Here is a 15,041-nt window from a genome sequence, read left to right as displayed (position 1 = left end):
CCAGGAGGTTGAACCTGGACTGTACAATTAGGACCCCGTTTGATTCCTTTCCCCCTTCTCATCCTGTCTGTTTTGCATGTGGTATGATACTGCGAGAACATGGCGGTGGAGAGCAGCCCTGGTGCTGCAGCCATGGTGTCAAAAGCCTGTGGCTTGATGACAGGGTGATATGACTGGTCGACTTGCTCTTGGATTGACCAAAAGGCATACACGGAACGACCACACACTACTCGTTAGATGCAGGATAGGATGCTAGCTAATGGGCACTGCCGGGACGTTGTCAAGCTGTCTGCGTAGATGCTATACTAGGCAGACGAAGAGTAATGAAAACAAATCCCTGCGCATTAGGTCGATCGGTGAGGCTGAGATGGTCCCATGGGGAGGATCTGTGTACTAGGCCTAGTAGTTACTGTCCAGCGTATGGATCCTTCTGCCGTGCCACCTTTTTTTTTTTTTTTTTGATTGCATGTTTGACATTACCCGAGCTCGCTTTTTACCCTGGCAAGCAAAATGAAAATCAGGATTTTCTTTTTAGCGAACGTCCTCTTTACTTCAAACAATTGTTCTTTCTTTTTGCCGCTAGACCCTGCGTCCTGTGTGTGTGCGGCTGGACTCTAACCCAGCCAATAGAAGCCCGTACCAAATGGCCCAACAACAGCCGCCGTCAAGAGCGAATTGAAGCTGTTCCTGTTTTCTTGTCCCGAAACATTCCCTTGGCCACCCCCATGAGGTGATCGCCGGCCCTTTCCGCTCTCCCATCTGCCCCAACCCCCGGAGAGGGCGCCAAAGGAAACGAACAGAGCACAAACAACAATGCACACCGAAAAAGGGCGGCGAGTGAATGCATCACCCCCCTCCCCTCCTCTCTATCAATAGCCTTTTTTGCCTTTTGATTGCCACGGTATCAATTTGGCCTATCCGGCTCTATTCCAATACGAACGAACTGAAAAAAAAAAAAAAAAAAAAAAAAAACCCCACGTACATACAGTGAGCCAACCAAACCAACCTATCAACTTAGCAGCCAAAAAACGCTTCAATTGGTAAGTTGTACGAGTACATACTGTATGTACCAAGCCCAGTCCAGTCTCCCACGCCAAGATCAGCCAATTCCTGCATGTCACAGACTGGCCTAGGCCTCTGCTCTCACTGCTCTTTTCGCCCTGTAATATGCAAAGCCTAACATTCCGGAGTATTATCTTTCCTCCCCCTCCATTTCTCCCCTCCCCCAGAAAGAATGTCGGCATGTACATACAGTATCTCGAACCTATTACAGCTAAGTATTATCTGCCCATTTTGCCTTTCCTCCGTTTCCTACCCCTCTCACCTAAGGATAAAAAGATGGGATGACATAGGACAATACTTGGTAGAGGAGGGCGCAAATCCAAACCATCTGCGTATTCCGCCTATGTCCTGTGTCCGTCATCCGTTTCGCACGGCGGCCGCGTCCTCTCAATCCCCCATCCCCGATCTCTGTGGCCCAAAGCTTTTCAGTGGGATGGATTACTTTCGTTTCGGTTTCCTTTTCCCGGCCCTCCTCTCATTGGATCTCCCCGTTCCTCTTTTCTTTTTTTGTGGACTTTTCTGGCAGAATCCACCTTGGCTTTTTCTCTTTTCTCCAGTGACATCGAGCAGAAACAAGATGGAGAACTTTGGACAGCGGCGTTAGTGCAGTGGCGGGTACCTCGACCTTAAAACTGTTCCATACCGTCCTAGCAAAGCACGTAGCACGCCTTGTCCCCAGAGCTTTCCAAACGTTACAGGTACTAGAACCTTACCTACTATAGGTAGTTTGCTGGGCCTTTTCGTCTGTTTTAATTCATACGGAGTACTTGGTTCCTGAAGCACGTAGCCACACATTCTTGCCGTACCTGAACCTAACACCAACTACACCGATAGCTTATCCCGTTAGTCTAGTGAGAAAAAGAAAGAAAAAATCTTCACTCTCTAAAATACAGTCTCCGGAGGCTCTGGAACAATCGACTGCCAATACAGTGTTGGTCGCCTCGCACGCCTCGCACGCCCGTTAGGTAATGCCCCAAGCGGTCTCCCGGCCAAGACGACCGGCATCTGCCAGGCAACCTACCAATTACCACCAATTTACATAGCCGTTGGGGCCGTAAAATGCCCTGCCTCGGTGGCGTTGTCTGTGCTGTAGGTGAGACTCCCAGAAGTTGCTGTTTTAGATCAAAGTCGCTGCTTTCTATTGTTGCGCGCAGAGTCTATATACTGAAACATGACATGATTCAAATGATCAAAAAGGATATAAAAAAAAAAGAATTCAAGGCGCGACCCCTATTAGGTCGTCCCGAGAATAAACAACGGTCTATCTGTCCCATAAAACTGTAATATGTGCAGCGACTCTGAACAATGCTCCGCCAAGTGCGGGCTTGCAGCAAGAAAGAGAAAAAGCCATCATCATGTCCTCGTAAAGCCAAGCAAGCCATTGGGCCGGCTAAGGCCAGTGAGAAAAGATCCAAAAGAAAAATCAGGTAGCAGACGCATGGGACCCTCCACCCAACAACGCAGATCCAGCGTCATCAAGCAAGTAAAAGAGAGAAAAAACAGCCCAGCGACGCACCGATCAAAACCCCAGACACCGAAGCCTTGTCCCACCTTCATTGCCCACGTTTCCCCCCTCCTAAGTTGCCCCTGGTCCCCACCCCACAAATTGTAGCCCGTGCCCCATTGTATGATTTCTAGAGACGAGGAAAAAAAAGGTGTCCGCTTGTTTCCTAACCCGCAGGGCCGGTGTTTCAGCGGACGGGAAAAAAAAGGGTGAAGGAAAGAGAGGCTGGCTCGAGTTGAGTCGTAGGCGTAGGCGCTGTTCCGGAGCAGCCTAATCTGAGCCAAGCCAGCCACCTCGATCCCAAAAGAAGCGAAACAAGGAAATTTGGATGCTCGCAAAAAAAGTGTCGCTCAAGTATAGCCGACCGAATGAATCAGGTGTACGCCCTCCAGACCATAAATGCCCTTTTTTTTGTGTCGTTGTATATAGCGGGTTCCCAACGCCTCTGTCGTTAACGCGTTCAAGATGCCAACCACCATTGGGGTATTCTGTGCGCCAGGTAAAACATAAATAAATCAAAAGACCAAACAATAAAGGGGGGGAAATGTATTCCCAAATAGAAAGTAAAAGCCCGAAATGTCATCACATTTCCCAGTAGCCACCTAATGAGCCAGCGCCGAGGGTGTCGGTGTTCTCCTCTACCGCAGCGACGTTGCCACTGTAGTTGGGAATGTAGAAGGCGGGGTCGTCCTCGACCGTGGAAAAGTCGCCGGTGAGAGCCTGGTTGTCGGTCTTGTCGAAGAGGCTGTAATCAAGACTGGTGAGGTCGACGTTTGGTCGGAGGAAGCTACTGCTGGTGGCAAATCCTTCAAAGTCGCCCTCGCCGCCGGGCATGAAGTCTTCCACTTCAGAGACGTCGCCGGACGTGGACCTTGTGCCGGCCAGGTTGGGCAGCTGCTCGGAGCCGCTACCGAAATCGAGCTGGCCGGTGAACTGCGTGCCGGCCTGGCTGTAGCTCGAGGGGGTGAAACTTTCGCCGTTTGCTTCCCTCAGGTCGAGGTGGCTCCAATCAACTGACTGGGCCAGGCTCGCGCTCATGATGGGCCCGTCGCCATCTGGAAGGCCGCTGGAAAACAGGTCAAAGCTGGTGCTGCCGGCATAGGTAGAGTAGTTTGAAATGCCGGAAAGATCGAGTGGAGGCAGGTTGCCGTTCAGCTGCGAAAAGGTGGAGGCAGACATGAGAGGGGAAGTCGCCTCCGACTTGACCAGGCGCTGTTCCCGAGCGAGGAAGCTGTGCTGCAACGACGCGTGGCCCTCGTTCTGTGCTTGATAGAGCAGGTTGTCGGTGCTGGTGCCAAGGCTTCCGGTGCTGGCGGCCGAGTTGACCCTGTTGAGCTGATACGGCCCGCACTTTTGTGAGGCACGGTTGTGCTTGGCCGGCTTGTGGTGGCCGTGCTGGTCAAAGGTCATGCCAATGTCGGACGAGTGAATCGTGTTGGCCCGTCGCCGTCTTGGAACTGGTCGAGGAGGCAGGGTGGCTGCCTTTTGCATTTCGCCCTCCGAATCGGACTCCGGCACGGTGTCCAGTGCCACGTCCTTCTTTCCGGCGCAGGTGCATCGTCCGCCATGGTTGCAGCAGCACGTCTCTGCATGACAGGATGACAGATTAGAACCGGGAGCTTGTGGAGGACACGCAGCCTCGTATTCTGTAAAACTGTAAAACTCACCAAGGTGTCCGTCCACGGGCGGTTGCAGGTGCACGCACTTGCTCGTCTTCTCGCCGCAATCGCACTTGATGTGAGCGGACCGGGACTTGCGCTGCGAGCGACAGTGCGCACATTGCGAGACGGGACGGCCCTTCTTGTTAATGTGTTGAAGAGGACGACCTGCAGGGCTGTCAGTCAGCAATTGACTTTTGCGACAAGTCTTTTCGTCTTCTTCTGTGATTGCGTTGCCCATGGTGGCACAAGCCTTGATAGAGTTTTTGGCCGTATAGCCTCCGCCGACTGGCAGCTTCGAGGCCGACACGGACCAAAAAAGCCAATTCAAGACCAGGACACCATAGTATTTTTTGGAGATGGAGGGGAGAATGCCGGCCGCGGGGCAGAAAACCACTTTGACTGGGTTATATGCGGGCGACTCACCTGAATGTTGACAGTTGCTGACGCGGTGGCCGCGCACGCAAGCCTCACAGGCAAACTTCTCGCCGTCAATTATCATCATGGATGAGGCTGTGGAACTGCGGTTCTAGTGAGGACAACGGGCGGGTTGCGGTTCAAAAGTGATGGATTAGAAGAAGAGTTTAAAGGTCGCTGGCGGGCTGGTGTTCGGCTCTGGATCGGCGGCTCGGGGCACGGGGAAAAGGGCAGGGCCAAGTTGGGTCGAGCAAACAGGGCCGAAGCAATTTTGTGTGCGTGTGCGTCTGCGCTATTCCGCCGAACCTGGGGGGTGTCTGTAGCTACTAGTAGGCAGAGTGGGAACTGATGCACAGTTGCATGCGCTACAGGCGCATCAGTAGCTAGAAAGGGGAATGCCAAACCCGCCCAGGTTGAAGACTTGTGTTGCAGAGCTGAAGTGAACGGGAACCTTGGCAGACAGACGCGGTGCCGGCAGATGAGAGAGAGAGACGAGACAAGACAAGAGAGGAGAGAGAGAAAGAGGAGAGTGACGAGAGAGAAATGGGAGGGGAGGTGGGTAATGTGTGCAAGCAATTCTCCGCGTTGCTTTGCAACCTCGAGGTAGCTGTACTTGGATGCCGCGCTGCAGGGTCTAAGTGCGAGTACAAGTGCAAGTACAAAGTGATCGAGTCTTGTCTTGGGTGCACAGCTGAGAGTTCGAGTGGTCAAAAGTGGGCAGATACCTGAGTTAGATAGCAACCTGAACTGAACTGGTCGAATACAGGGGTTGCGTCTGCGGCAGCGCCAATGCTTTAATATTTGATTAAAAAGTGGTGAGCCGGAATCGAGTGGCGGCAGACGGTAACCGTCCAAGAGGTGCTGCTCCCGTGTCTGCCGTGTGTCCGTACAGGTACAGCTGCGGAAGGGCAAGCGAGTTTGGCGCCAGCTCTGCGAAGCCACTAGCTCAGAAAGCTGGTACCCAAGGTCGAATTAGCCAGGTCAGCCGGGGTCTGCTCAGTGTCGTCAACCTGCAGCAGTAGGCGGATCCAGCCAGACACGTTCTGCTGTGCGCGCACGCGGGTAACAATAGCCGTGGTAACGTGAGAAATGGTGGTAGCAGCGGAGGGGGGGCAATGACGGCAGATGAGGATAGCACGACTGCTGAAGAATGTTGCCCGAGTTAGGTAGTAGATGGTGATTGATGACAGAGACAGAGACACTGATGCCGAGAATAAGGAATCGGAATCAAGAAATAAGAGTTGAAGAAGTCAAGGTCAAGGATCGAGAGATGAGACAAGAGATGAAAAGATGCAAGGAGGCAAAGGAGGCGCCCAACCAACGTCGCCGCGGACAGGACGGGCTCAGCTCAGCTCAGGACCGCTGGTTTATTCTTGGATCTCTGTCTGATGCGTGTAAGACGATGAACGGGCAGGAGCAAGAGAGAAAATAAAAAAGCGGGAGCAAGATCGTCAGCCCGTCGAGAGGGCAGTGTTTCCGTATATATGTAGGTCCTATGTATTGGACAGCATGCAACCATGGAACGAGTAGGGCCTACGGAGCACGGAACGAGCCTCTCTTGTCTTGGTTCAATCGCCTTGCTGCCAGTCAGCTCAGTTTCTGGCTCGTGCTTGGCCCCGAATTTCCATCAAAACAGCATCCTGAATCAAACACTGGCCGACGGTGGGTTGGCACAATGACGGTTGTCACAGCTTGCTTGGGGCCGGGGGTGCGACTCGACTCGACCTGTCGACAAGGGAGCTTCCCGGGCTCTCTGAGCCCCATGTCCCAGGTTCGACGCCGCCATGCCTCTTCCAGCCCAAGGCGCGTGGGACGCCGATGCAGACAAGCATAGAAGCACTCAGTTTCGCAGCGCAGTGCTTGTACCGTACAGTGCCAGGTCGGATCCTGCAGGCTTGCGGCGGCTCCGCTCGAGCGAAAGTGCAAAATGATACACGGGGCTCCAGATGCGTGGCGCACAGGGCGAAGGTGGTTAGCTGTAGTGGTAATGCGTCGTCGTGATGGTGTGCAGCCGTCCATGGTCGCATGAGTGGGATGCGCCCGAAGCCGTAGAATCCCGTTCGTCTGCCATTTGGGCCAGCGTGCGCGACCGAGCGTGGAGGAGCAGCCCGGGAAGCTCAATCCCAATCGCCCACCGTCTCGTCCGTCTTGTTCTCTCGCTCTCTTCTTCAAGATGCGATGGATGGATGCGCGAGAGAGGGGGGCAATGACAGCCAGCTAGTCGGGGGTACGAAGCGCTTGGTACCTGCATCCATCGAGGCAAGGTGCCTTAGCACAAAGCAGGTGCTGTAGGTACCTGTATGCCCGCTTAAGGTAGGTACTGGTACCACTGGTACCCGGGGGACGGCCATCGGCGGCACTCTGGGGCAATTTCTGCTGCCTGCCTACCTCACCTATGGGTAATGCACTGCACGTTCTAGCCGTCATCAACGCAACACCAACAACAAACTGCCGTTGGGTGATTTCTGCTGTAGATTGTGATTGTACCCATGTCTCACGCATTATTACATGTAAGGTGCCATGCCATTATTGTACAGTACTGTACAGTACTCGTACAGCACAGCTTTCGGCCGAGCTCACAGGATTTCGCACCGACTGCCGACTTAATACAGCCCAGTTGGGACTCCAACGATACGGACATGGACGCATTGCTCCGTCCCCAGTTCTGATATCCGTACAATGCAAGTACGGAGAACAAAAGTAGTGCTCCGTACGCTACAGGCTCAGATCCCGCGGCGTCTTGTCCTCTTTCGAGCCCCAGCCGGTCCCGTATCGAGAAGCGCCTGCGGTAGACCTTGGCCTTGGCGCTCGACGGGCACAACCTCTTCAAAGCCTAGCTAGCAGGACTCGAAGCGCATTGCGCCATTCGCCCGCCCTGCCACGGCCTTCAACTAAACAATTTCGTGCAGTTGACCCTCTCCACCGATCATGTCCTCGCTATTCGCGGCATGAAAAAACCCAATCCCAACAGCCGTTATGCTCCGTGGTGTGGGGACCCGTTTGGCGTTTGATAGCCTCTGGCCGATGATCCCTGGGGAAATTTTCCGGATATGCTCTGGCCCAAGCAAGACCCTGAAGAATGATGCCCTGTTCGATTCTTGCATCCGAACCGTACCGTACCGTATGTACCATGCTGTAGCTCGATGTCAGTTATTATTGGTTTGTGTCCTTTTTGGTATTCCGCGGATGTGATAGGTAAGGTATGATGTTTTGTTAGCCAGGCTGGGGTGGCCGGGCAACCGATCGCTCTCTCTCTCTCTCTCTCTCTCTCATTCAGTGTGTCTGTCTGTCTCTCAGACTCTGTCTGGTCGTCTTCGAGTCACGCCTGCTCCCCTCGATACGAAGCACGCGGCCCTTTGATCGCCGCCCAGCCGCTTCCTCTCGTCTGCACTGCCTGTCATGCCAAGCTGCGTTTGTGCAAGCGGCTGGTAGCAACGTCGGTTACGATCTGACATATTGGTCAACATGCGGGCAAAGGACATGGCGAAACTGAGTGCGGGATACTGCGTACGGGATAGCCATGATAGAATGTGCTTGGCCGTGCCAGAAGACTCGCTGCTGGTTTCTTGTGCCTGGCCACCCCTTTGAGGCGTTCTCCACCGTCATCTGCGTCTTTGGGAACGGTACTCGGTCCGTGCCTGTGGTACTTTTCGTCACGACGGGGGCTTTGTCACCTTGATTAGTACAGGGATGGTGCAGATAAGCTGATACGCCGTAATGAAATGCACTGTACCATTGCATATTGGCTGGCATTCGGTACCGAGGAAAGGATTGAGCAATTCCAGAGGCGACTGACTAGTGCGTGATGCGCTTCTGCTGCTTCCATCCCCTTAGCTGATGAGGCTGTCAGTACCTTATTTCACCTTGTGCGACCACGGGGGGCTGCAGGCAAAATGTACGGTACAGTTGCAACGAAGAGAGCGTTCGGTAATGACATGGCCGAGCAATCCCTTCCTGCAGGTGTAAGGGACGCTTGTCCTGTATGTCCTGTATCCAGTTGGCTGACAACATACATGCCGTACTCACCTTGGCGGTTGGTAGAGCTGCACCAAATTGTAAATGGAACCCTTCAAGGCAGCAGCAATGTGACTTGTGCCAGCACTATTCATGTCTGTGCATTACGAGGATTTGTATCAGAACAGCCTGCAGGCCACCTATTGGCATTCGGCCCATCGCTACAAGGCCTAGAGCTCGTAAAAGTCAATCCTGCGAAATTGAACGGCCAACAGCCCTTTGCGCATTGCATGGCGATGTCTTTGCTCCGCGGAGGTGAATTCAGGGGCGTGTGAAAGCAGACCCCTAGTGACGTAATTGCTCGTGCTCTTCTGCCCATGGACGATGCTGCACATGCTCACACTTGTGCCGGATAGAATCCATAACACTTCCACTTCCAAAGAAAGGCCTTCCGTTTCGACCACGGTCACAGTACTGGAATTTGTCTTGGCATGTGGTGCTCTCTCTCCACCACAATATCAACGAGTCCTCGTGCTTGTACATGTGCAGTTAGCTACTCCAGACCAAGGGCTGCAGCGAAGAGTACTAGGTAGGTAGTATTAATAGGCGACTCCATCACCTTAGTGTAAGATCAGTGCAAAGCGTACAAGTCGAGATTAGTTCTGTGGATGGTAGCAGCACCATTAGGCCGATAAATCGCGATGAAGGGAATGGGCATGGGGGGTTTACGTGGGGAACACAGTAGGTGTATCTGACTCGTCAAATGGCTGACGGCTAGGCACTGGCACTGGGTTGATTTCCCAAACAAATGACTTGTCCTAGCTTCCCTTTCGAACCAGGAGCTATTAAAAGAGGATCGGCGCCAGCCATGCCTGTACGATTGGCTGCCACCATCGAGGTGGGCTTTTTGTTGCAGCGTGTTAGGGGTGGTCTGGACCGAGACCTCGTCCATCCATTCAACCAATACCACCGTGTTGCGTCCGTATTGAGACGCTTCTGCAGCAGAAATTGCGATGACCGCGCATCGAATCTGATTGTCCCAGGCCCAGCTGCATAATGGGGATGGTCCCCGACGCGGCGGCTCAAGGGGGAATTACAGGCACATGTATGATCAAATGTCGAATGTTTGACACTAATACGGTGCTTTGCAGGGCATCAAGGCATCTGTACCTGGTGCTACTGCTCCCCGTCTGTACGGAGCACGTATATCTGCTGCATAACAGCCCGGGTGAGGTCGTCTTCGTCTTCGCTCGCGGCAAGATGAGTCGGGTAGTAGCACCGAGCCAGGAGATGAGACTGCAGGCTCCTTTTGCAGTGTGATGAGCACGCACGCACAGCTACACGTGCGATACGGTATAAACATCCATACCTGTGCTTGCTGTGCTCGTACACAACCTGCGCCTCAATCTGACCGTATCAAAAGCTCGTGACACCCACCTGGCGCCTGGAAAGGTCGTAGGGAGCAATAGCCCCGATTTCTAGGCCTATCTCATCGACACTTTGCGGTCCATTCAGCTCGCGGATCAGACATGTCTTACTCGTTCTCTCATGCTCACTCACACACGCATTGTCCCGTCGCGTGCGGCTGGGATATGATGCAATTTGAGGTTAGTCATGGACGAGCCCAGCCCAGCCTCTCCACCCAACGTTGCCTCCAGATCAAGAGCCCACGGAGCCAAAGTTGGGGGGATGGATGAGGCGAGTTGGATGCGTGGCGTTCGCACTGTCTTCAGGTCGACCGAAAATGGATCGGAATCGCAGACGCGCCATGATTGGCAGAGACGACCTAGGAATCACAAGCGCCAAACCGGATCTCGAAATAGTTGATCTTCTAGAACTACACCAAACGCCCTCTGCTCATTGGACGTCGGCGAGGGCATCGAGCCCAGCAAGCTAAAACTTGGCCTTCGTCACTTCTGCGACAGGTCGGCCGTCGCTGTGTCCAACGTGCTGCGCACATGTCTAGGGAAGCGAGAAAGCACACCCCTCGCCGTCTTTTGCTCGTCTCCCACACCGAAAGAGCGAAGAGGAACGAATGCCGACGAAGCCATCGCCAGGCAGTTTGGCTTTGCGTTGGGAGCTGAGCTGAAGACCGCCGACAAGATCTACAGACAAATTGGGCGCGCCGCAATTGCGGCCCGACACGATCGGCATCGCCCGGAGAAACGAGCTGATGAATGTGTGCAATGTAGGCAATGTGCGAGGCATGTTAGGCCTAAGTATGTAGGTAAAGTGTGTGCGAGCTGCAGCCCCATGCAGCAATAATCGTCGTTGAAGAAGCGCCACGGGCTGGGCTATCTTAGTCGCGTCCCTTCGGTCCGGAGTGTATCTTCATTTTCAGCATGCGCCGCCCTTTGCGCGCCCGCTCGACGAGCCTCGTGCTCATATAATTGGAAGCGTGCGCCCTCATTCATACCCAACTTCTGATATACTACCGGCCTATCCAAATGCGCAACTCGGGAAATGGCACGCGAACGCCTTCGATTTTTGTGGAGAGAGTGACTGGCGAATGGATGGATGCACTGCTTGCTTGCTTGACGATCGAGTGATTGATTGATTTGATTGATTGACTGCCGATTTGTCGCCAACGGTTAATTAATTACATGTGTCAATTGCCATGCCCTTTGCCCTCCGTTTATCCCGTCCGTGTGATTGGGCCGGTGGGCTCGATATCGGATCACAAAAATTTCACCCAAAAATCCCCATCTGCCCCGCCTTCTAAGCGCGCTGCCCGACCTTCAGCCAGTCAGTTAAAAGCCGGTCTCTTTTTTTCTCTTCCATCAGGCTGCCGAGTTTTCTTTCCTCCCACACACACACACGCGCACACACACCTACTTTCTCGATAACTCGGTGCTGCGTCCGACTGCACTATGACGTTCCCTCACTACCTCGATTATGCTCTAACGCTGGTCATCCTTCCCGTCCAGCGCGCGTAAGAAGAGGGGGTTTGGCTTCACGTCTCGGGCTGAAAACTTTTCCCTCTGCCATCTTACCATGAAGCTGGGATGTGATTTTTGGCATTCAAAAAGCCACTACCGCCCGCGCACAAACTTGTCAAAAGGCTATGGCGGGTAATGCCCCAGGAGCCACTGTTTTTGACACGGTGAGGTAGCCACCTATTCCGGCGGCTTCGGTAAGATATCTTCGGATTCGAGAGCCGAACAAAACGACATTCCGAACATGCACCGGCCTCACCGCGATTGATCGGCCGTTTGCCATCGGCTTACCTTTTGCTAAGAACTCTGACTCGAGTTCGATAACAGGTTCCTCTGGTGACATGGTGACACCGCTCATTCTGATGCAGTTGTGACTTTATCTAGTTTTGTTTTGTTTTGTTTTGCCAGATATGACGTTGCTTTTATAGCTTCGTCTATCGACATCTCCGTTCATCTCCCATTGACCTAGATGTTTTCGCACTGGCATAGATCAATTTAGCTCGTTGCTGGGCACCCGGCTTGGAGATGTCGTTTTGTACATCAAAGACAGGCCGGGAATCAGCTGTAGAAACATTTCATCTCGTAACTTGTACGTATTGTAAACAAAAAAGGGTCATCTCCCAGCGCGGATAGGGCGGCCCCAGTCTATTGGTTTAAACATCCCCGGATACGTCGTACCAGTACGAGTACACGTACGGGCAGATCTCGTCTGCACACTCCTCTTCTGACTCGTTTCAAGATCATGAATCGTACAAACTGCTATCCTCGGCAATTAAAACCTGGATCTGTGGTGAGTGCCGTAGACTATAATCGCATGGTTAAACTCAATTGCAGCTTTTCCTGCCATGATGTCATAGCTACCTTTTTCTCTCCTTTTTGATTCCATCTGACCGCTAATACGGTTTTTATAACCACGGCCACACCGACTGCGTAAAGAGATAAAAAAAAAAAAAGCGCGGTGAAAGTATTTGTGATACATATCCTTGTTGAAGCTATTCATTCGGCTTATCGGCTATCAATAACCGAGGTAATCAATATTTTGCAATCATGAAGAAATTGATTACTTTGAACTATGTAATCATTGTCTGCTTGAAATGAAGGGAGCATAGATAGAGTCGTTGGAAAGGGGGGTGAAGAAGCTAGGGTCATGGACTAATCGATACATGTCTTGAAGGATGTTAACCTGCTATCTGTTGTATATTCTGCCTTTATTAGTCTATTTCGCCTAACGATAAGAATACTATTGAAATGAACAAACATTGGTGAATGAAGGGGGAGGACACACAATAGCAACGACGAGTATGAGTGTAGTATATCAAACTCCCTCTCCAAGATGATAACCAAGATGATAATTATTAAATGGATATATAACATGCTTAATATTATTTCAAGACAATAGTCGATTGTAAGAAGTTTGGTTCCGTGAGCTATTGATAACTAGTCGTTGAAGGACACGTCAAGCAATAGACTGCTGATCTGCTTGTCCATAACACTCATGAAAATAACATATATGCATTTCATTATCAAATGTACATCCAAATTATGTTTCCAGGAATTATTTCTGTATGATTTTCTTCCTATGTCTACAAAATGTGAAACGGCGGCGACGTTTTAGAAGTGAACGCTTTGTCATACGCACCATATCGTACGCCATTGCGTAAACCAACCACTACTTTGTCAAGAAATGAATGGTTTCTAGAGCAGATCACTCAGCTGCTGCAGATATGTAAGTAACATAGCCGTATCCAAAGCAAACTCATAGACCTTTGGTTCATGTGGCGCCAGGATTCTCTGCTTTCGACCTCGTCATACATAGAGGAATTGACAGAGTCAACTTTATGTATGACGAGCACTATATTATTGATAGACTCAAGATTTAATAGTCAAATCGCACGCCTAGACAGATGTTTCGCATTCGGTGTACCGTATTTGACGCAACCCTTTATTTAGGGATCGTCAGTGGTCTGGTAGCCTGAGTAACCTAGCGGACACTACAGGTATAGTAGGTATAGATCTGGAAGAACATACCGCATGTCAAGTATCGACTGTAGTAGTACCCGTACGTCTAGCTTGGTGATTGGAGTCTGGTATAGCAAAGTCCTCAGGTTTGTGTTTACGATTGGAAAAGGCAGTAAGATCGGACCTCTCTTATAAGTACTCATCAGAAACTTTCATGTTCATAAAAAGATAGACGGTTTCAGTTCATTTTAAGAAAGCGTCAAGTTAACACAATCATTGACTAACCCCTCTTGATGCTTGACCATGTTCAAATAATATCACTACGATTTTGACATACGGGCGTCAGCGTTATCAACCCACTCATTCAACATCAGACCCGCCATCTTGGCGCAGATCCGTACTCACCAAGGGAATCCATATAAACAATTATATGAATTGAGACCCATGCTAGTGATAATATAATATCATTGTCCATCGATCGGGCTAACTTATTCTGATGGCGTTTCAGCAGATGCATCCACATTGTTCTCTCGGCCTTTATCCAAAAATTGCTCCCATTGTTTCGCTAAATTAGTAGTCATTGACTAGGTCTTGCCCGTATACCCTGGCGTGGGTCGTAGTTTCCTCAAGCCTTGCCGCGAAAGCATTGGACAAGGATCTATAATGTTAGGGTGGAGGATCTATAGTGTTAGAGACGAGGACCTCTGGTGTTAGGAACGAGGACGTCTCGTGTTAGGAGAAGCCTCAAGCCCCATGATGGATTGTTGCTCTATACTTTGACATGAGACAACCATCTGAATCACCATTTATGCTTAATTATGAACAAGCATTCATGGCATATTTCACTTCCAGATGCAATAATCTTTATAAGTCTGCCAGTCTGCCTGAGCATATATATCAGCACCCCAAGATATAGGAGTAGTGTTTCGGATAATAGACGGCGTTTCCTGTAGTTTCATTACGCAGAAAACATATAGTAATGTATATGAGAGATGTGTCAACAATAGCTGCATCAGATATGAGGGCCATTGCGAATGTGGATGAAGACCAAACTGCAATTTTACAGTTTGCCTGCATTACGACTCCTCGCCACATCATTACAACGCATGGCCAATGGCTGTTGCTGATGGATCTGCTTGCAAATCGTTATACCCTGGAAGTGGCAAGACGGTTGCACAAACTGCCACATCAGCAAGTGAACTCAGTTTCTTGCTTGATATGTTTCAAGGCTGCAGCAATTAATGTCATATCTACGCAACGTGAACCAATAGCAGATGTTTGAGAAGCTCCTGTTATAAGATGTCTCTCATCAGGCAGAGACATGTCTCGTAGATGCCCACTTTATTACCTAAGGTAGTACTCGAGTGAAGTACAAACAAGCCATCTCATAAGGATCAGAGACTGGTGGGAAATGGACAGTGTCTTGTCGCATTATTGTTGGTAGAGTTTTGAAGCTTGGTCGTGTTCATAATAGAATATATACGACCGGAGTTGAGGGAATAATGAAACAGATGTTTAAAAATCCGTCTCCCATATAATAGCCCAGACCGC

At 51.0% G+C, this 15,041-nt stretch overlaps 3 protein-coding genes across 3 annotated transcripts; 1 reads left to right on the top strand and 2 right to left on the bottom strand.

Moving 5' to 3' along the window:
• The first annotated feature begins 102 nt into the window (after positions 1-102).
• On the top strand, positions 103-852 carry M431DRAFT_410477 (hypothetical protein). The gene has a single exon (XM_024914938.1). It carries the CDS (start codon positions 324-326, stop codon positions 732-734), a length of 411 nt encoding a protein of 136 aa, XP_024775525.1. The 5' UTR covers positions 103-323; the 3' UTR covers positions 735-852.
• A 2,296-nt stretch (positions 853-3,148) lies between these two features.
• M431DRAFT_494290 (hypothetical protein) lies at positions 3,149-4,726 on the bottom strand (the record flags this gene model as incomplete). The annotated part of the gene is made up of 3 exons (XM_024917234.1): positions 3,149-4,152; positions 4,234-4,392; positions 4,651-4,726. 3 exons carry the CDS (start codon positions 4,724-4,726, stop codon positions 3,149-3,151), a joined length of 1,239 nt encoding a protein of 412 aa, XP_024775524.1.
• Positions 4,727-6,326: 1,600 nt separating this feature from the next.
• M431DRAFT_481328 (hypothetical protein) lies at positions 6,327-7,143 on the bottom strand (the record flags this gene model as incomplete). Its single annotated transcript, XM_024915949.1, has 2 exons — positions 6,327-6,705; positions 6,938-7,143. The coding sequence occupies 2 exons, from the start codon at positions 7,141-7,143 to the stop codon at positions 6,327-6,329; spliced, it is 585 nt and encodes a 194-aa protein (XP_024775523.1).
• Positions 7,144-15,041: the final 7,898 nt, after the last annotated feature.

Source organism: Trichoderma harzianum (genome assembly GCF_003025095.1).
Source record: "Trichoderma harzianum CBS 226.95 unplaced genomic scaffold M431scaffold_5, whole genome shotgun sequence".
Taxonomy (NCBI): domain Eukaryota; kingdom Fungi; phylum Ascomycota; class Sordariomycetes; order Hypocreales; family Hypocreaceae; genus Trichoderma; species Trichoderma harzianum.
The sequence above is the reverse complement of the archived record's forward strand: the minus strand, read 5'-3'. Positions and strand labels throughout refer to the sequence as shown.

Coding starts and splice junctions, on each gene's coding strand:
- M431DRAFT_410477 (XM_024914938.1), top strand. CDS start 324: ATGAAAACAAATCCCTGCGCATTAGGTCGATCGGTGAGGCTGAGATGG.